This window comes from Tupaia chinensis, unplaced genomic scaffold (assembly GCF_000334495.1).
Source record: "Tupaia chinensis unplaced genomic scaffold, TupChi_1.0 Scaffold000106_1, whole genome shotgun sequence".
Taxonomy (NCBI): domain Eukaryota; kingdom Metazoa; phylum Chordata; class Mammalia; order Scandentia; family Tupaiidae; genus Tupaia; species Tupaia belangeri.
In genome coordinates, this window is record NW_006159570.1 from 207,009 (window position 1) to 227,916 (window position 20,908).

Below are 20,908 nucleotides of genomic sequence, written 5' to 3' on the forward strand. Positions count from 1 at the left end.
AGTCTTTTTTTTTTTTTTTTTTTTTTTAGAGAGGTTTTTGCTATAGGGCACATGTGCTCACCAGAAAGGCAGGGAGAGACAAAGCAAGAAATCACCCCCCAGGGAGGATGGCCATGCCACAATCCCTTCTCCTCCATTCTCCTCTCGGGATCTAGGCATGCACACACACGCGCCCGGTGTGAGTTTAAGCCACCAGGTCCGGGACTCGAACTGCGGTCGACAACATGGGAGGCCAGTGACATAGCCATTACTGCTGGTCCCCATCAGAAGGCATTTGAAAAGATTTATAACTTTGGCTAGATCTTTTCTGATTGTGGGTTTGGGGGAGGTTTTTCTTTCTGGGTTTGCTTTTTTATTTTAATAACTTGACAATTTCTGGCCTTTATTTCATTATACCAGCTAAACTACAGGTTTGTCAGTACTGTCTCTCTCATTTCTCAGTAGTCAATCCTGTTGACTTACTATTTTAGTAGCACCACTGAGGTTTGTTCTTGTCCTCCTGTGCCTATGCTCCCAAGGTCATGCTTAAGCATTTTTGGGTATGTTTTTCGTTGTTAGAATACATTTCAAAAGAGATCAAGGTAAACATGACAATTCAATTTTACAATTCGGAGTTGAAAAAGCTATGCTATTCTTCCAGAAAAATTTTGGTTTGTATTCTCAGTTAAAGAGGCTCCCCTTCATGTTTTAGGAACAAGAAAAGGTTAACATTGAGGGGGGTTAACCACCAGTTACCTTTACTATTGGAATCCATTTGGATTCAAACTAAGGCACTATATATAGCCTTTTAAATCACTAGGGAGGGGCTGGTAGATGGCATGGTGCTTAAGGCACTGGACTCCCACGTGACCGGCCATGGTTTGAGTCCCAGACCTGATGACTCACTTTCTTTCTGTTTCTGTTTGTCTCTGGTCAAATTTAAAGATAAATAAATAAATAAATACAATTAAATAAATAATTCTTTAAAAATAATCCCTAAGCAAATAAAAAGCCCTTTGACCTAAATGCATACCTTTTACAAAAATTAACTCGAAATGAATCAGAGTTATACTTAAAACATAATATCTTATAAAATCTTCAGAAAACCCCATGAGAAAAATCTTCAGAACTTAGAACTAGGAAAAGAGGGACGCACACGCCCTATAGCGAAAACCTCTCCAAAAAAAAAAAAAAAAAAAAAAAAAACCCTGATAAAATGAAACATATCAAATGAAAGCTTTTGCTCTCCACAAGAGTCTACAAGAGTCTGTTAAAAGGATGAAAGATAAGCTAGAGACTTGGAAAAAATATTTGCAAATCACATATTCAAACACTAGTATCTAGAATGGCAAAAGATTTCAAGAGAGATTTCACTGATGAAGATAAAGGGATGACTAATAAACATATGAAAAGATATTCAACTTCACTAACCATTAAGGAAATTCAAGCTAAAACCACAGATCAAACTAAAACTACTACGCATTTGTCAGAGTGGCTAAAATACAAAATAATGAAACACCAAACACCGCGGTGACAATGCAGAGAAACTGAATCACTCATACATTGTTGATGAGAATGCCAAACGGTATAACCATTCTGGAAGAATACAGAACATGCCATTTGTCCCAGCTACTGCACTCTTTGACGTTTATCCCAGAGAAATAAAAACTTGTGTTAGAAAAAACACCATACACAAATTATTCTAGCACCTTTCTTCATGATGGCTCAAACTGGAAAGAACCCAAATGTCCTTCAATGGGTGAATGACTAAAAAGCTATAATACACATTGACCATGGAACACTATTGAATAATAAAAAGAAACAAACTCTTATTTTATTTTTTTTGGAGAGGTTTTTACTATAGGGTGCGTGTACTCACCAGAAAGACAGAGAGAGACAGAGAGACAGAAAGCAAGAAATCACCCCCCAGGGGGGATGGCCACGCCTCAATCCCTTCTCCTCCACTCTCCTCTAGGGATCTTGGGCACGCACACACATGCACCTGGCATGACTTTAGGCCACTGGGTCCAGGACTTGAACCACAGTTGACTACATGGAAGTCCAGCGACATAGCCATTATGCTAACTGCTGGTCCCAAGAAACAAACTCTTGATACATGCCACCTTGTGGACAGGTCTCAGGGTAATTATGAGAAGTGAAAAAAGCTAAGTGCTAAAGATTATCCACAATACGTTTCCATTTATGTAAAATTTCTGAAATGACAAATTAAAGATATTAAGAACGTATTTTTTAAAATATTTCTTTATTTAATTTTATTTGTTATCCTTACTTTTTAATTTGAGAGAGACAGAGAGAGAGAGAAAGGGAAAGTGAGAAAGCGAGCCCAGGTCCAGGACTCGAACCATGGTCGGCCACGTGGGAATCCAGTGCCTTTAACCACCACGCCACCTGCCAGCCCCAAGAACATTTTAATGGTTGTCAGGGGTGGCAGATAGAGGAAATGGTAAAACATAGGATTCTTTTTAGAGAACTATTCTGTATCTTCACTGAGACAGTGGCCACAGAGACCATGATAAGATTGCATAGAACAAAATACATACACACACACACACACACACACACACACACACACACACATGGTTGATGGACTGTATCAATGTCAATTTCCTAGTTGTGCTATGGTACTACAGTCTTATAAGATGTTACCATTGAGGAAAATTGGACTAAAGATACAGGATCTTTACTATTCCTTATAACTAACTACATGTGAATCTATAATTATTTCAGAATAAAAAGGTACACAGTTGTTTTAATCCATTTTGTACAGCTATAACAAAATACCACAAGTGGGTATTTTACAAAGAATAAAAGTTTATTTGGCTCATGGGTCTAGAGGCCGGGAAATCTAAGAACACAATGCCAGCATCTGTGGGGGCCATCATGCTCTGTCATGCCATGGTGGTAGGCAGAACGGCAAGCAAATCCAAGGGCAGAGAGAAAAGGGAGTGCGATTCCTCTTGATAACTGACCCACTCCCACGATAATGGCCTTGACCACGCATGAGGGCAGAGCCTTCATGACCTAAATATTTCTTTGTTTGTTTGTTTGTTTGCTAGTGAGCACGTGTGCTTGCCCGAGGGAGACAGAGAAAAAGAGAAAGAGACCATAGGAAATGACCCCCCAGGGATGGCCACGTCACTATCCCTTCTCAATTCTTCTCTTCAAGTATGTGGGCATGCACATACATGTGCCAAGCATGGTTTCTGAACTGCTGCATCCAGGACTCTAACCATGCAGTTGGTCATGTGAGATCCAGCTGCCTTGACCTACTCACCATCCATTGGCCCTTACCTAAATATCTCTTAAAGGCCCCACTTCCCAACACTGTTACAATAGCAATTAAATTTCAGCATGCGTTTTGGAGGGGTATTTAAGCTATGGAAGCAGTTTTTATTTATTCTAAATGTCCTATCTTTCAATGTCTCATCCAGTAGAAGACTGATTTCTTTCTTCTCCGACCTACTACTCTCATAGTCCTGATAGCAGAAACATTTCATTACAATTAGTAGTTCAACTCTTCTGTTCTAAAAGTCCTTATTCATGGTTTATTACTGCTTTTTTCCTACAGAAGTACTTATTTTATTTATTATTTTTTAATTCACCAGAGAGAGAGAGAGAAAGTGAGAAATCAAGTCACCAAGTCTGAGACCCACACTAGACCCAGCCATGTGAGAGTCCAGTGCCCTAATCACCATGCTACCCACTGGCCCCAGTCGTTTATTACTTCTAACTGGAGCACGCCCACAGAAAGAGTTTTAATTCTGAATCTAATGCTACATGAAATGGACAAAATACTTTCTGAGTTTTATTCACTTCATATAAAATAGAGATAAAATCATCTATGTCATGCGTTTATTTTGAAGATAAAAACCTAGATAAGGAACTTACTATCTAGCAGGTCCTTAAATTGTTTCCTTCTGGGTTAGCAGATGATGTGGAGGTTAAGGCACAGAATCTCACATGACCAGTTCTACGGTTTGAGTCCCAGACCTGGTGGCTTCAAAATCATGCTGGGCGTGTGTGCGTGTATACCCAAAATTTCGGGAAGAGAGTGAAGAAGAGACTGTGGTGCAGCATCCCTCCAGGAGGGTGATTTTGCACGTTCCCTCCCTGCCTCTCCAGTGAGTGCATGTGCCCTATAGCAAAAACTTACAAAAAAAAAAAATCCTTCCTTTTCTCATGAACAATCTAAAATCGAGTTTCATTTCTGAATAAAAACATTAGCAAAAAGTCCTTTACTTTTGGTTCCATGGCTTATATTTGAATTTTGACAAGCAAATAGATTGAGAATTGGGAATGGAGAGAGACTAAATTTAATTCTTCAAGAATATTTTAGTTTAGAAGAACATAATTATTTTAAGTATAATTTTGAAAATATCTTGGTTATCAAAATGACTTATAGAGGTTTAGCACGTCATTCATTCTATTATGTTTAGTCCTATATAGATACTTAAATCTGTAAGCAGTAACCAATCATGCTACTATTAGGTATCAACGAACATATACATGTAAGTTCAAGCCTTAAAAATGACATAAATTTTGGGAACCAGCAGTTGGCGTAATGGCTATGTTGCTGGACTCCCATGTAGTCGACCGTGGTTCATGTCCCAGCCCCGGCGGCTTAAAACTCACGCCGGGCGCGTGTGCGTGTTTGCCCAAGATCCCAAGAGGAGAATGGAGGAGAAGGGATTGCGGCGTGACCATCCCCCCTGCGGGGTGATTTCTCGCTTTCTGTCTATATGTCTCTCTCTGTCTGTCTGGTGAGCGCACGCGCCCTGTAGCGAAAACCTCTCAAAAAAAAAAAAAAAAAGACATAAATTCCAATGACATAATTGTACCTATTCCACCTACCTACAGAAATACTTCATAGTAATGGACTTTCCACAAGGTGATAAACTTCAACAATGTCGTAGATTTTTAATTATAGCTCACCCAATGAAACTATAGAAAGGTAGGAGCTAAGCACTTAAGATTTAAAATTGAAGGAAGGTTGTTAACATTAAATTTAGAGCAATGACCAGTTTAGTACACAGCAACTAGATTCTCTGAGAAAACTGTCAAAAATACAAAGAGAAAAAATCAAAAGTTATTCCTCTAATATAAATCTGAAGAAGAATGAAGAACGTGTATCGAACTTCTGCTGGTTTCCTGCTCTGTTTAGAACAGTCACAAAACACAAAATGCCAAGGAACACTTGAGGACGAAGTGCCTGCAAATAAATTTTTTTAACTGTTATAATTTTGCAAAACAAAAATACTTACCGAGCAAAATAACTTTGTTTCCGTTCTTTCTTCTCTTCCTTGGTATCCATAATACTCAATCAAAAGTGCAAAGTACTTGGAAAAGTCCTTCTTTTTAATCAATGGCTCATAACCCTGCAATAAAAAATAACAAAGCAACTGTAAATGAAGACATTTATAATGACCAATATAAAGAGTAGAGGAGTAGAACTACATGGCCCAAAACAAATGAAAGATAAACTTTAACCAGGACATAAAGCCACGTGAGTCAGATACAAAATGCAAATGCTCATGGAAGCATGACGCCAAACTACAATTAGAACAGTGATGTTGGGTTGGCAGGTAGCATGATGGTTGAGGACACTCAACTACATGGCTGACCGTGGTTCAAGTCCCAGACCTGGCAGCTTGCTTTCTTGCTTTCTCTTTCTCTTTCTCTGTCTCTCTGTGGTCAAATTTAAACAAACAAAAAAAGGAATTAAATAAATCTTTTTTAAAAACATTATTTAACTTATTTATTATTTTTAGTTTTTAATATTTCCAGACACACACAGAGAGAGAGAGAGAGAGAGAGAATGTGAGAAAGCAAGCCTCCAAGTCTGGGACTCAAACCACGGTCGACCATGTGGGAGTCCAGTGCCCTTAATCACCACACGCCACCTGCTGGCCCCAGTAAATATTTTTAAAAATAATAATAAAATTAAATTAAAAGAACAGTGATGTTAAACTATAAAGTAAAAGCTCAAGTATTTTCCTCATAACTGACAATTACTTCAAAATGTGCCAAAACAAAAACCTTCACTGACTGTGGAAGAGTGTAGGCTAGTTATGCAAGTGCAAATTATTTTTAAAAACTTTTGAACTCATAATCAGTCTTTTTAAGTAATTCATAATGAATATACTCACAGATAATTGTGCAAAATGGCTAACTTAGGTGTTTTACAAGAATGTTCTTTCTTTAAAAATAAAAATAACTTCAGCGTTCTATTTTATTTTCGGAAACATGCCAGCAAGTACATCCCACATGAACAAATGTGGAAATGAAAGTGCAAAGACTCAGGAAGCTATTCAGAATGGCTTTATACTCTTGCCTCTCCCTGCACCCTCTCCTGCAACCCTCACCTATGCTTGCCGGCAGTGGTTTAAACCTATCATAAAAGGTTGTCTCTAGATCAATCTCCCTTAAATACCATTTCCATCATGCCACTCCTCTGTTCAAAAATGTCATGTCTACTTACTGCTTGATTCACCATTCTAAATTTTCTCCAGAGGATTAACACTCCTAAAATCTGTCCTGTCACCCTGAAGTAAAAGGGTGCTCATTAATCAAGTTTAAATTAAAGAGGAGAGCAGGTGGCGTAGTGTCTAAGGCACTGGACTCCCACATGGTCAACTTGAAACTCACACTAGGTGCATGTGTGTGCATGCCCAAAATCCTGAGAGGAGAATGGAGGAGAAGGGGTCATAGTGTGACTATCCCTCTGGGGGGTGATTTCTCACTTCTCTCTCTCTGTGTCTCCAGTAAGTGGGCATGCCCTATAGCAAAAATCTCTCTCAAAAGCAATTTTTAATTCATAAAAAGCAAAGGATGTTCTCAAAATTATTTGCTAATTCATCTCAATACAATAAACAGTTCAATCCGCAATGTATGTCACATGAAAGGTATCAGAGGCCAGAGATAAATGAGACATGATATTTGCTTTAATACAAATTTACTGCCTTGTGAGGGAGACACTTGCCTGCTGATCATAACTCATTTATTTAATATAAACATACACTATCTTTTAATTCTTACAACCACATTATGTTAGGTATCCTTATTTCTATTAAACTGAAACTGAGAGATACTAATTAATTTCCCTAACTCATCAGCACTAGCTGTGGTGGGATAGGGATTAAAATCCCATTTGAGGGGCCAGCAAGTGGCATAGTGGTTATGTTGCTGGACTCCAACATGGGAGACTGCAATTCAAGTTGCGGACTGAAGGCTTGAAAACCCTGCCTGGGTGCACGTGTGTGTGCACATAAGCCCAAATCAAGTCCCAGGAGGAGAATGGAGGAGAAGGGATTGAGGTGTGGCCATTCCTACCCCTCAGGGGGTGTGATTTCTCATTTTCTCTCTCATTGTCTCTGTCTCCTCTGTCTCTCCCTGGCAAAGGCATATGCTCTATGGTAAAAATCTCAAAAAAAAAAAAAAAATCCATTTAGTGTTTATTCTGGTGTCTTTCAATAACTTTTGGAGCCAGGAAGCATTAGGAGATGAACTAGAAAAAGTCATCTGGCATGCATAACACCCAAAGCCTCATCAAGGTTCTGCAAGTTAAGACAAATGTACCTGGATACTAGGACAAGGAGTCATTAAGGACCTCCCACAGGGCTGTATCAGTGGAGTAATGGGAGTGGAACCCATTCTACATTGAGTAAAGGGAGTTGGTACTCATTCAAGATTTGGGGTGATGAAAGAATGAAGAAAAAGAGACAATGATGACCAAGTGTCCAGTTCTCTTGAACTCAGTCTCACACAGTGTTTGAACACACTAGCCTTCTGTTCAACTCTGTATCTTTTTTCTTACTCTTTCCTTATTTTTCCCCAGGTTTGAGATAATCTTGCTATGATCGTCCTTCTGATCAGATCTAGCACAAAGGCTAATTTTGTTTTAAAATTCTCCTCAACTACTATACTCCTCCTTAGCTGCTGATTTCATATTTCATACCTATTATTTACTGCAAGGCTTTTTTTTTTTTTTAAGTTCACTTTAACCCACTTTAAAAGAGAGACAGCCTTCACCCCTGCCCCAACAGAGTCTTCATGCCGCAATCCATCTCTAGTTTAAATCAGCCAGGATCATGGGTACACACATGCACCCAGTGTGCTCAGCACGTACCGCTGCCCAGCCCTCCATTTGCTACAAGGCTTACAATCACACGCTACGTGACAAAGCCATTTCACTTAGCCTCCTCAGCCCCAAATCATAAGTTTCAAGTCAAACATCAGCATGCTTCATACTTTCCTTATACTTGCCTAAGTACTTGGCACATAGTCAGCAGAAAATTTGCATAAAAGCTAAGCAAGTTCTTAAATTAATCCAGAATTGGAGATAAGGTCAATTGGATAGGAGACTGATAAAACTCCAAGGAGTCCTTCTCGAATTAAGAATTACTTGAGGGTATGGGATTTACTCAAACCAGCCTACCTCAGACTCTAGAGAGGATTAGACTGCCAGGGTCTTCATGCTGCTCTGGGCCAGCCAGGTGGTTGATTGAATGTTTTTCTCCTACATGCCATAAATATGTGATCTCTGTTTATTAAGTTGCCCCTCATGAATAAAAATGAAGTCATAACAATCTAATTGGAAAATTTTTATATTGCAAGCTGAGCCAGAAACTAATATTTGGCTCCAGTAAAAAAATATTGACAAAAATACGCACAAGAGAGAGATGAAATGATCCAAGAACTGACATCTGGTGCTGCTGTGTCTGTTTAGAACTGAGAAGGCTTTTCTAGTTTTCAAGATTCTATAAGATAAATTGAAACTATGCTAATCTTTGGTTTCTTTTCAGTTTCTGGAATTTTTGTATTCCTTAAGCGAGACAAATATAGGCTTCTGAGCTCTAGACATACCAAAAGATGAACCAGAAAGAGCTCAGAAGAGGATGCTATAAAAATGATTTGCACAGAGCACCACACAGCAGCCTTTACGCTTCAGTGAAGAACCAGAGCTCTTTAAATCAATCTCTAATGGGAGCTCCATTTTCCATTGTAAGTGCTTATAATGGCTTCTTAAAAGCCCTTCCTTCATTTAATGTTGACTTTTCCTCACATCGATACACTCTAGACTCATCTGAACACTGACATTACAAGAGTTTCCTGCATTTACAGTGTATGGAAGATCAAAAGAAATTGTATGAGAGCACAAGATGAATCCTTTATCTAAATATTTCCTTTCTCAATCTCAAATCAGGGCAATCTATGTAAACCTAAATTCAGTTCGTTATTGAAAGAAAACAACACATACAAACGTCCTTACCTCATAAGGGCTATGTTGAAAGCAAAGTGTTTTTCATGTTACCAGCAAAGTGCTCCTTGTTTGAGACCAGACACCATTTAAAGAGAATTAAAGAACAGAGTTGGCAAGACTCCATAACTACACCAAACCAGCAGGGACCCATCCATGCAGATTTCCATCTAACACACTGGAGTCCTTAAATACTCAGGTTTAACCAGTCAGGTCTGGAAAAACACAAGTGCATCCATAATGCCATCAACTGTTTTCCCCACAACATGTGTCCTGATAAACAAATGAAATCATGACAGGAACGTGCACTGAGGCTTGGTCATACCAAGACTGGCCACTGAAGGGACAGACCAAATGAACCTTTCTATGCAGATACTTCCTCCTAGAAAATATTTACATTTAAGCCAAAATATGACAGGTGTTCAGGCTCTCAAAGCCACACTGTTACCATAACAAAGGATGAATTCAAATTTCATTGTTAATCAAGGTCAAAAATTTGAATACTCTTCTAACAAGAAATATGGAAAGAAGGACATAAAACCAAATACAGCTGTGTGGCACAGACCTGAAGGGCAGCAACAGGGAGACACACCCCCAAGGAAACAAATGTGTGTCACAGCCAAGCAACAACATAATGATGGTCACAAACAGCAAAATAGCTAAGGCAGAAGTAAGACCGTGATGAGACTAAGTGTTAAGATGACAAAGTGAATGGAGAACTTTTCAACTCTTATTCCATTATTCGCCAACCAGGTCAAACTCAAATTTGACCTGAAAGGAATTAAACATATGTGAGTTTCAGTGCTCCCTTACTTAAGATGAGGAAAGAGATTCCATCAAAGCTAGATCTTCTAAATGAAGAACCATCTCTAGGCTAGATGGATCATTTTATAAGTTGTCTCTAAGAAGAGAGCATCCAAATGAGATTTCTAAAAAGTCACCAAAATGCCTAAAAGCAGGTCCAGGAATTTAGGAAGAGATGCCAGAAGCCTGAAAACAGGCAAATGCATCTTAATTTCCAGCAAAAGTTAGGTATTGTGCAAAGCACACACTGGAGAATAAGAAATGACAGAAATCCCCAGAGAAACTTTAGAAATGGTGATTAAAGGCAGGTTGGTTAGGACTTAGAAGAGAAACCAGTGATTCCTGGGATCCAGAATGTTCTCAGAGAACCAATCATTCAGTGCCACGAACAAGCAGCCATGAACCAAACACTCTGCTCCAGATACAAAGATGAAGAGAGCATTCATTCCCTGGCCAGGAAGCTCAGAAAGAATAGGTAACACCAACTCATCAGCTGATAAAAGCAGTGGTGAATGCTCTGGTATTGGTGGGTACAGTGAATCACCACACACAGAGGAGGAAGCAACTAACTCTGCCTCAAAAGCAAAGAGTGTCAGGGAAGCATTGCAGTGATACCAGACAGTGTGGGGCTTTGGAGGAGCAGTAGTTTCCCAGACAGTGATTATAGAAGAGGTTGGGCTCGTCAGAGACAATAAGGGCATGCATCTCCTGGGGAGGGAATGTGAGGTGTTCAGGGAATCCTAAGCAGTCTGGTACAGCTGGAGTGCAGGGCTGGTAGAAGAGAGGGTGTTCAAGGATGCTACTTATTCAAATTATACTGACCTAAATTCCCTCTTTGACATAGCTACTATTTGAGTGGATCAAGAAAATGAGGTAAATACAATATAAATGCACTTTTAAGGCATTTGATAAGTTTCCCCAGATCTGCTTATGGATAAGATGGAGAAATGTGAACTGGATGTGTGGGTGGGTGTGTCTATAATTAGACAAATAAAAGGAATCACTGAACCATCATACCCAGGTATGTGCTGACTGACTGACCAACCCTGACTAAGAGTGGGAGCTGATCTCCATCCTCAAACTGAAAGGAGGACATTAATAACTTAATGCAGTGTTCTTTCTCAGGCCCGGTCCTTGTCAGTAAATTTACCATGAGATGAATGAAACCACAGTGCCCCCCTTATCAGCCCTATGGAGGGATAAGTGACATAATAAGTAACAGAAAGGCCTCAGCTGTGTGAGGAAAGGAGTTGAGTATTGTAAGGTGGGATTTACTCCATATGAATCTTGGGTTCTATTGGGGAGGTGGTAAGAGATGAGAGAGGTAGAGTTTAGAGTTAGCACAAGGGGATACAATTTGTGGTTTTAGATGACAGTAAGATCCATCCAGCCAGCGATATGACTCCCCTGCCCTCTCCAATAAAAAATGTTAACGTGATAAACCCAGAATTATGATAGTATGTCCTGTCCTTTTTGAGGATTAGAATATATCAGGATTACTGAATTTAGCTCTGGGTAAAAGAGAAGAAATGAAGGGAAATTAGAGCAACCAAGATGGTTTAAATGATATACAACTGTTTTTTTGTTTTTTTAAGAATTATTTTATTTAACTTTATTTATTTATTTATTTTAACTTAACCAGAGAGAGAAAGTGAGAGCAAAAGAGAGAGAGAAAGTGAAAAAGCAAGCCACCAGGTCCAGGACCTGAACCACAGTCAGCCTTGTGTAAGTTCAGCACCCTTAACCACCATGCCACCTACCAGCCCCATAAATTAAATTTTAAGAATATTAATCAAAGGAGTTGCTGGGGTTTAATCTGAAGAGAAGATTTTGGGATGAAATGATAACTGTTTTCAAATATTTGAAGGATCTTTATCCATTAGAGGATGTAGGTTTGATAGCTCTTCAAGGGACACCTAGGACAAGGCCTTAGATATGGAAGAAGAAGACAGTTGTGGCTCAATAGGAAGAACTGTCTTATTGTAAGGTGGGATTTACTCCATATGAATCTTGGGTTCTATTGGAGACAGAAGCAAAGAGCTTCCTGTAGAGAGATGGCTTCCTAACTCCAAAGGCAATGGAACCCAAACTGAGCAACTACCACATTATGTGCCTTCTGGAGAGGATCAGTTCTCCACCTATCAAACCTAGTACTCTCATCTAAATAAATACATAATTGCAGGGCTGGGAGGTGGGCATGGTGGTGAAGGGTGCTGGACTTCCCCATGGCCAACCATGGTTCAAGTCTCAGATCTAGCAGCTTGCTTTCTCACTCTCCCCCCGCCCCCTTTCTTTCTCACTCTCTCCCTCTCTGGTCAAAATTTTAAAATAAATAAATAAAGTTCAATAAAATAATTCTTTAAAAATAAAATAAATACATAAATGCTTTATTCTATTCCCTTTAAAATACTGAAATGTAATAGATAACATAACCTAGTTATATACTTAATTTTATAAAATCAATATGGTGCCCAGAATGAAAATAATTGAAAACAGTTATTTCAATATGTAAAGTGTCAGATTTTAAAACTCTATAATACCAAAAAGAAAAATAATTTATAACAGATATTTCAATAACTACTCAGGCACAAGTTCATTAGAAGACATAACAAAATACTCAGATACTTATGCCAACTTATGTAGGTTAAGTTTAGATATGGAAGAAACAAGATCAGAAACAACTTACAGCATATGAGAAGTATAGGAAAATGAGAGTGGTGATGAGGGGACTCAGGAGAGATGGTAGGGTGGGGAAGGGCATGGAACACTGGAATAAAAACTGGCTTCATGCATCATAACCAAACACATCCATAGCTGCATTATTTATAGTAGCCTCCAAAATACCAAAAACAACACAAATATATAAATAGAAATAAATGTTTAAATCAAAGGTATTACTTCCATACCTGGAATATTATCCAACAATATTAAGAAATGAAGTATTCAGACCAGCAGTTAGCATAATGGCTATGTCGCTGGACTCCCATGTAGTCGACTGCGGTTCGAGTTCCGGATCCGGTGGCTTAAATTCACGCCGGGCACGTGTGCGTGTGTGCCCAAGATCCCGAGAGGAGAATGGAGGAGAAGGGATTACAGCGTGGCCATCTCCCCTGGGGGGTGATTTCTCGCTTTCTGTCTCTCTGTTTCTCTCTGTCTTCCTGGCTAGTGCACACACCCTACAGCAAAAACCTCTCAAAAAAAAAAAAAAACAAAAAAAACCCCTAAAAAAAAAAAAAAAAAAAAAAAAGAGAGAAAGAAATGAAGTATTCATACATGCTACAACCTGAAAATTTCTTTTAAACATTTTACTAAGTGGAAGAAGCCAGTCACAAAAGACCAGAGTGATATAACTCTATTTATTTAAAGTGTTCAGAACAGGCAAATTCGTAGCGACAGAAAGCAGATTAATGTTTACAAGAAACTGGGGAAAGAGAAAAATGAGGAGAAGGTGCAAATGAGACTGGGATTTTGTTCTCGTGTGATTGAAATATCACTGGTGTCCCATTAAGTGTCTGGCAGGTGGAATCAAAAGCTTTGTGAACAAACATATCTCTTAACTTAGCAAAAATAAAACAAGATATTAATAATAACCAAATACAGTAATATGGAATTAACCTCTTTCTTTTCTTTACACTCTCCCAATGAATATTTATATAAATCCCACAGAAGAAGGAAAGTCCCAGTATAGAAGACAGTTTTTCATTTCTTAGGCTGTCTCACTTATTGGAGGATATTTGACACCTCTGCTTCTCCACTACTAAAGGCCACCAGTGTTCTGTCATCCATAGTCATGCCAAGCAATATGCACCCCCATCTGGGGAAAGCTGCTTCACCTATTGAGAACCGCTATTTTAAAAAAAATTAATCTCTATGGGCAAATAATATTTTTAATTAATTTCTAAATTAATTTTTTTTTAAATTTCAGGCTGCCCCTATAGTCTAGTGGTTAAGGGAGCTGGATCCTACTAGCCAACTCCATGATTTGACTCCTCGCCCTGGCACCTTGAAAAACACTCCAAGTGCATGTGTGTGTACCTAAATCCTGACAGGCTGGAAAAATGGAGGAGAGGGGCTTGTGGTATGACCAGGATCCATTGGGGAATGCTTTCTCCCTCCCTCCAACACCCAACTTCCTGTTCTGTCTTTTTAGCAAGTGTACTCCCTCTGGCAATTCATATATATATATATATATAAATTTTTTAAGAGTGAGTGTTTGCTATAGGACATGTGCACTCGCTAGAAAGAGAGAGACAGAGAGAAACCATTCTCCAGGGTAGATGGCCATGCCACAATCCTTTCTCTTCCATTCTCTTCTCATGTGCACCCAGTGTGGGTTTGAAGCTGCCACATCTGGAACTGGGACTCCAACAGCAGACAACTATGTGGGAGTCCAGTACGCCACCTGCTGCTGGTCCCTATAAATTAATTTTTTAATTAAAAAAATTCCTTCAAAGTTAAATTTTATCAACTCTACATATCTGAGAAGTTCTCTGTTTTCAGTACGTTCTGTGCTTCATTTGAATAACCTTAACAACCCACACTACTAAGGCAGAGCAGGACTTTTTTTTTTTAGTTTTTTTTGTTGTTGGTTTGATTTTTGTTTTTTGTTTTGTTTTGTTTTGTTTTGCTATAGGCACATGTGCTTGCCAGACTGAGAGAAAATGAAAAATTACCATTACTGCCCAGGGCAGTGGCCACCCTCTATTTTCCTCTTGGGATTTTGGGTGCGCGCGCACGTGCCCAGCATAAGTTTCAAGCCACTGAGTCCAGGACTCAAACCATGGTCGGTCACGCGGGAGTCCAGCACTTTAACTACTAAACCATTTGCTGGCTCAGAGCAGTACTTTTAAAACAGGACAACCCAGTTAGACTCCAAACTCCAACCACCTACAAGGTCTGAAACCTTAAGCAACTTCCCAAATTTCTATAACCCCGTTTCCTGATCCGTAAAAGGACTGTTACAGAGATGAGATGTGTCTAAACCGTATCTGGTGCCCTCTGGAACAAAAATCCTATTTGCTGGGATTCAGTGAATCCAAATATTCACGTATTCATGACACACTATTTCCGACAACATGTAGAAAGCTAGATTCAAATCTACCCCAAACAAAAAAGCTGTATAGTGAACTAACAAAGAAAGCAGATCCAGAAATATAAAATGACAAGCAGCAGCAGTTGTTGAGCATTTACTGCACATTAACCATATGCTCCACATTTTTGGTTCAATACTGCTACACATACCGTTTAATCTTTATGACAGAGAGTATCTATCCTCAATCCTTTTCAGATAAGGAGTCTGAAGTTTAGAGAGATTAAAGAATTTATTCAAGGTCAAACAGCCATAAAAGTTAGTCAGAAGGATTTCTTCTATCTGATCCCAAAGAAAGAATCACTAGTAATGTCCTTTACAGGTAGGCCGTTCCTACACAACACTTTTACAGCAACCACCCGATCTTCCTAGATTTATCTACCATTAAACAGAATACGAGGATGAACACCCATTTTCGGGTCAATTGTTCTTCAGGCTGTAAATCTGATCTGTACTCAGGTTAGCTACTACTATGTAATACTAATTGCACTGCAGTGAACATGTCAGTGCATTCAATAAATATTTATTGCACTGATTAAATTTTTAAAGCACAATTATAAAGCATATTCCCTTATTTCACTAAATTAATGAATTATCCATTAAGTTTTAAGACTGATGTAATGGTATGTCTTTGACTCTGCTAGAACATTTCTCTTAGCAGTTGGCAATTTTTTTGTTTGTTTCTGTTACTATAAAATGTAATCATCTGCCAATCTAACCATTTGCCCACAAAAAACAGAACCGATAAACAGAGAATCAGAATTTGGATTTTGATCTTAAACACACACAAACATATCTATTTCTGTGTTTATTTTTTAAAGAATTATTTATTTAAATTTATTTATCATTATTATTACTATTATTATTATTTAAATTTGAGCAAAGGGAGACAGAGACAGAAACAGAGACAGAGACAGAGGGAAAGTGAAGAGGCAAGCCACCAGAGAGGCAAGCTGCCAGGTCTAGGACTCAAAATAGGGTGGGAGTCTACTGCACTTAACCACCATGCCACCTGCTGGCCCCTGTTTCTGTACTGATTTTATATTAGTTCATCAGGAAAGTCATGACATATTTTTCTCTTTTTCTATGCAAAAACACATCATGACTTTATCAATGACCCAATATTACAAAAGTCAGTTTTGCCCCAGCTACAGTGGCACAAGCAGCTGTGCACCTGCCATGAGGCTGGGGCCACATGAGAGGCCCAGCTTCAGATCCCAGACCAATCTGAACAGGCTGGATGAGATAGCATGCACATGTAACCTTGGTAGCTGAGAGGCTGGGACAGATGATCACGACAACAAGATGACGTCAAAAATACCTCTTTGCCTCTTTCCTCTCTTCTCCTCCTGCATGCACTCTCCTATATTTCATTCCAAAAAAAAAAAAAAGCGTCATTTTTCTAAGCACTAAAGTTGTTGTTCCTTTTCAGAACTAGACATTTTTATTCTATAAAAACTCTACCAAAGGTTTTTAATATGTCGAATGTGTTATCTCAATACTCATAAGATAGAAGATGTCAGTTTGAAAGATTTCTACCTGTATACAAAGATAGATTACAGGGAAGAAATCCACATTAAGGCATACAAAAAGTTCTGAGAGGCAATGCAACTGGAGCAGGGTATACTCTACTGATCTCATCTCCCAGTTGTTAAGAGAATGCTTCCTCTTTCTCACCATCAATCACTATTTACTGAGTATCTGCTACCTTGCTACATGCATGTGATTGACCCTCACAAGGTAGGGGAAAATCATACCTGTATCACTCCCAGCATGGTTTCTGGAGATACCTACTGTTACGTCAACACTACAAGCTCACATAAGATGACCTCTAAGACAAATCTAAAGGTGACAGACTCTAAAAGTCATCAGATGACATTGAGAGAAAAGGTTGTTCTCAGTTACTTGTAGAATACATTTTAGTGCTACCAAGCAGACTCATTCCTAAACTCATAGTTTCTAGCTTAACTTTTTTACAGACATCTTCTGGCCTTGACCCAAAAGGAATAAGCTCCATACTCTTCTGGAATCTCTCTGCTGTACAGAACTCAATCCTATTCCCCAAAGCCTTGCAGAGAATAGATGCAATGTAAACCACTTTTGTCTACACCTGTGTTTGCAACAAACGCATCACCACTACATGGGGTCTGGTCTTGTACCATGTCCCAACTCCTTCGATTTCAGGAAAGAAATAAGGCTGGGCAGTAGTTACTGTTAGGCCAGAGGCTAGGGCAGCTTGGATGTGGGGTTGGACGCCACGCCACAGTCGCTGATGCAACCCGGATCTAGTCTGTCATCAGACCTGTGCTGCACTCTCATCTAACCTGGGTGTAGCACATGTGCTCTATTCTGCACATGGCACTTTACTTTGCACACGGGGCTCTACTCTGCACACGTCACCAGACCTTACGTGGCACAGTAATTTGGTCTCCCCCTAAACCTTTAGCATACATGGACTGTTTCTACCCCTAAGACATTCCTCCTCCCTATACCCTTATAAAAATCGCTAAACCCTGCCCTAGCGCACAACTTCTCTGGCCCGTCTCCCCCTCTCTCTTTCTCTGTCGGACCAGCAAATCTCACCTACGAGTGCTCCCAACAAAGGTTCTACATTTCTATTTTCTCACGTGATTGGCGCATTCCTTACAGTCACTATTACTATTATTTCTATTACTCCTTCTCACTGTCTGGTGTGTGGGGATGGTATCTTATTGATGAATCTGAATTAAGAGTTAACTGCTGAAAACAAAAGCAATAAAATTTCATGAGTAAAAGGTGTTTAAAATAGGGGGTTGACAGGCGGCATGGTGGTTAAGGGCTCTGGATTCCTACATGGCCAACCGTTGTTCAAGTTCTGGACCTGCCAGCTTGCTTTCTCACTTTCCATCTCTTGCTCTATCCCTCTCCATTCAAATTTAAGTAAATAAATAAATGAATAAGGTATTAAAAAGAAATAGAATGCCTTTTAAAAAAAAAAGTTTAACACTAGTTTCCAAAAATTAAATTTGAATGTCTTTTGAGGGTTTACAATAAGAGACACAAAGTTCACTCCACCAGGCAATTGCCATTTTGCTAAAGAAAAAGCCATGTGGTTCTCTGTTCTCTATGGGCGAGATCTGCAATTGAATGTATTTTCAAAATACACAGGCATACACTCATACTTGCAAAAATGAAAATAAGACGTAACTAAATTATAACTCTTTTTAAGGTATTTTCGGCATATTTATGTACATGGAGACTATAAGTGGCAATAAACAATTTACACTTGCTCCTAAGTAGTGCCTTATAACGTATTTTATGAGGAAGCCTCAATCTTAAAAACCTGTTTTATGCCTACGCTGTAAGACCTATGAATACATAAAGGACTCAATTTACACTCTAAAGTAACTTTCATTTTTGATGGGGTAAAATTTACATAAATAAAACAATCAGAAAAAAAGGGATATGAAAAATTTACATCAAACAAAAATATGCTACAAGAGGAAATGCTAATGGGAAGTAAGAAAAGGGCCAAGCAAGTCACATAGGCCAGCATGGTTAGGGAAGGTGTTAGAAGGAGTCTAACTCTAACAGCATTCATTCGTGATTATATTTTATTTTTCTTAATTTGCCAGAAGATGCATGCACTCACAGAAGGGGAGAGCAAGAAAGCACCCACTAAGGAGGATGGCCATGCTACAATGCCATCACCTCCCTCTCTCCCTCCTTTTGGATTTGGGGCAAGCATATACACATGCCCAGGATGTTTATCAAGCTGCTGGACTGTTTATCAGGACTCGAACTGCACAGTTGGCCATGTGGGATCCAGATGCCCCGACCACCACACCACCAGCTGGCCCTACGTACTTTTCCTTTTAAAGAGTTTTGAGTTGCTTGATAGAAAAGTTACAGTACAATTCAAAAGAAAACTGACTCTGATAGACTAGCTTGTTGTTCTCAATTAAGTATACCTATCCTCTATAAGAGAATTACACATCCATAGTGTACTGTGTAACTTTGTGGTGATCTGTACTAGCACGAATTTGCAAATGTGACCTGCTATTACCAGTAAGCTATGAGGATTAGTTGGGTTACTTATTTTGACTTGAGGCACTGAGATACCTAGAGAGTTCCTGCTCTCCCCAAGAGTTTATGTCCCAGGAAGCTGCTTTTCCTTCTGTAGTGCGAGTCCCAAGATAAAGACATATGAAAGAGACCTGAACCCCTAACTCAACATTGAGTCCAGCTTAGTCCTGCCAAGCCCAGCCCTGGTGAACCCCGCCAAGAACAGCCAAACCACAGTCAACCTGCAGATCCATGAATGTGAAATAATTATTTGTGGATCTAAACCACTGAGGTCTGGAGGCTATCAGGCAACATTATCACAACAAAAGACTCAATACACCTTACAAAGATCCTGATACACAAATTACTTTATGGCATTTTACCAGGAAAATCAAAACCATATTTCATATTACTGTCTATATGAATAATGCTACTAAAGCCAAGAGACAAAAGCAACTGATTGACATAAATAATTGAGGAAAGCTTCCTTTCCTTCCAGTTGCCATTTACCCCATAACAATTTTTCACAGCTCTATGGTTTTAACTAAGAAGGTGCTATAGTTAGAATGTCCCCTCCAAAACATATGTTGAAACTCAACAGTCATTTTAAGTGTTGAGAGGTGAGGCCTTTAAGAACTGATTCAGTCATGGAGGGACTGCCCTCAGGAATGATTTAAGGCAATTATTACAGAATTGGGTTCCTGATAAAAGGATAAAGTTCCGCTCCCATGGCCTTCCACTCTTAGCAAACGTCGGATGACTCTCACCAGATGTTGGCATCATGTGTTTGGACTTCCCAGCTTCCTGAATTGTGAGAAATAAATGTTTCTTCATATATTTTCCAGACTCTGATATTCTATTCCAGCAGCACAAAATGGACTAACACAGAAAACTGATCCCAGGAGTGAGGTTCTTGTATAACAAATACCTGAAAATATGGGAGCAGCTTTGGAACTGAGTGATGGATAGAAACGGAAAGAATTCAGAGAAGCAGGCTAGAAAAAGCCTATTCTGACATGCAGGGATCATTAAGGATGATTCTGATGAGGGTTAAAGAAAGAGCTGTAGGGTAAGTCTGAATTTTCTTAGCAATTACTTAAGTCACTGTGAGCAGAATGTTTGCACAAAAAAGACAGTAAAGGATATTCTGGTCACATCCCAGATGGAAATGAGGAACAAGGTACTAGAGTAAAGGCCATCCATGTTAGAAAGATGCAAAGAGATTGGCTAAATTAATACATGACCAAAAGCTTTATGGAATACAGAACTTAAGAATGATGAACTAGTGGGACCAGCAGATGCTGTAATGGTTACATTGCTGGACTTCCATGTCATTGACTGCAGTTCAAGTCTAGGAGTCATTGGCTTAAAATTCATGCTGGGTGCATGTGTGTGCATGTCCAAACTCCTGAGAGGAGAATGAAGAAGGGACTGTGGTACAGCCACCTCCCCAGGGGGTGATTTCTCACTTTCTGTCTCTCTCTGTCTCTCCAGAAAGGGCACATACCCTATAGCAAAAATCTCTCTTTAAAAAAAAAAATGATGAAATAAGATATCTGACGGAAGAAACATCTAAGCAGGAAAGCATTCAGGCTGCTTACTGCTTGGTTACTTTTAGCCATTATACACTGAGATACAAGAAGACAGGAATGACTAAAGGTGAAAATTATCATTAAAAGAGAATGAGAACAGAAAGATTTAGAAAACTCAAAGCC

The 20,908-nt window shown here is 39.2% G+C and overlaps 1 protein-coding gene across 4 annotated transcripts in view; it reads right to left on the reverse strand.

The window, feature by feature from the left end:
* Nucleotides 1-20,908, reverse strand: part of NCOA7 (nuclear receptor coactivator 7) — a 175,501-nt gene that overhangs the window by 140,394 nt on the left and 14,199 nt on the right. For all 4 annotated transcript variants that reach the window (XM_006143794.3, XM_006143796.3, XM_006143793.3 and 1 more), the window contains exon 2: nucleotides 5,262-5,375. In XM_006143794.3, coding sequence (XP_006143856.1) covers nucleotides 5,262-5,311 — 50 coding nt within the window. In that variant the 5' untranslated portion in view covers nucleotides 5,312-5,375. The remainder of the gene's footprint in view (nucleotides 1-5,261; nucleotides 5,376-20,908) is intronic.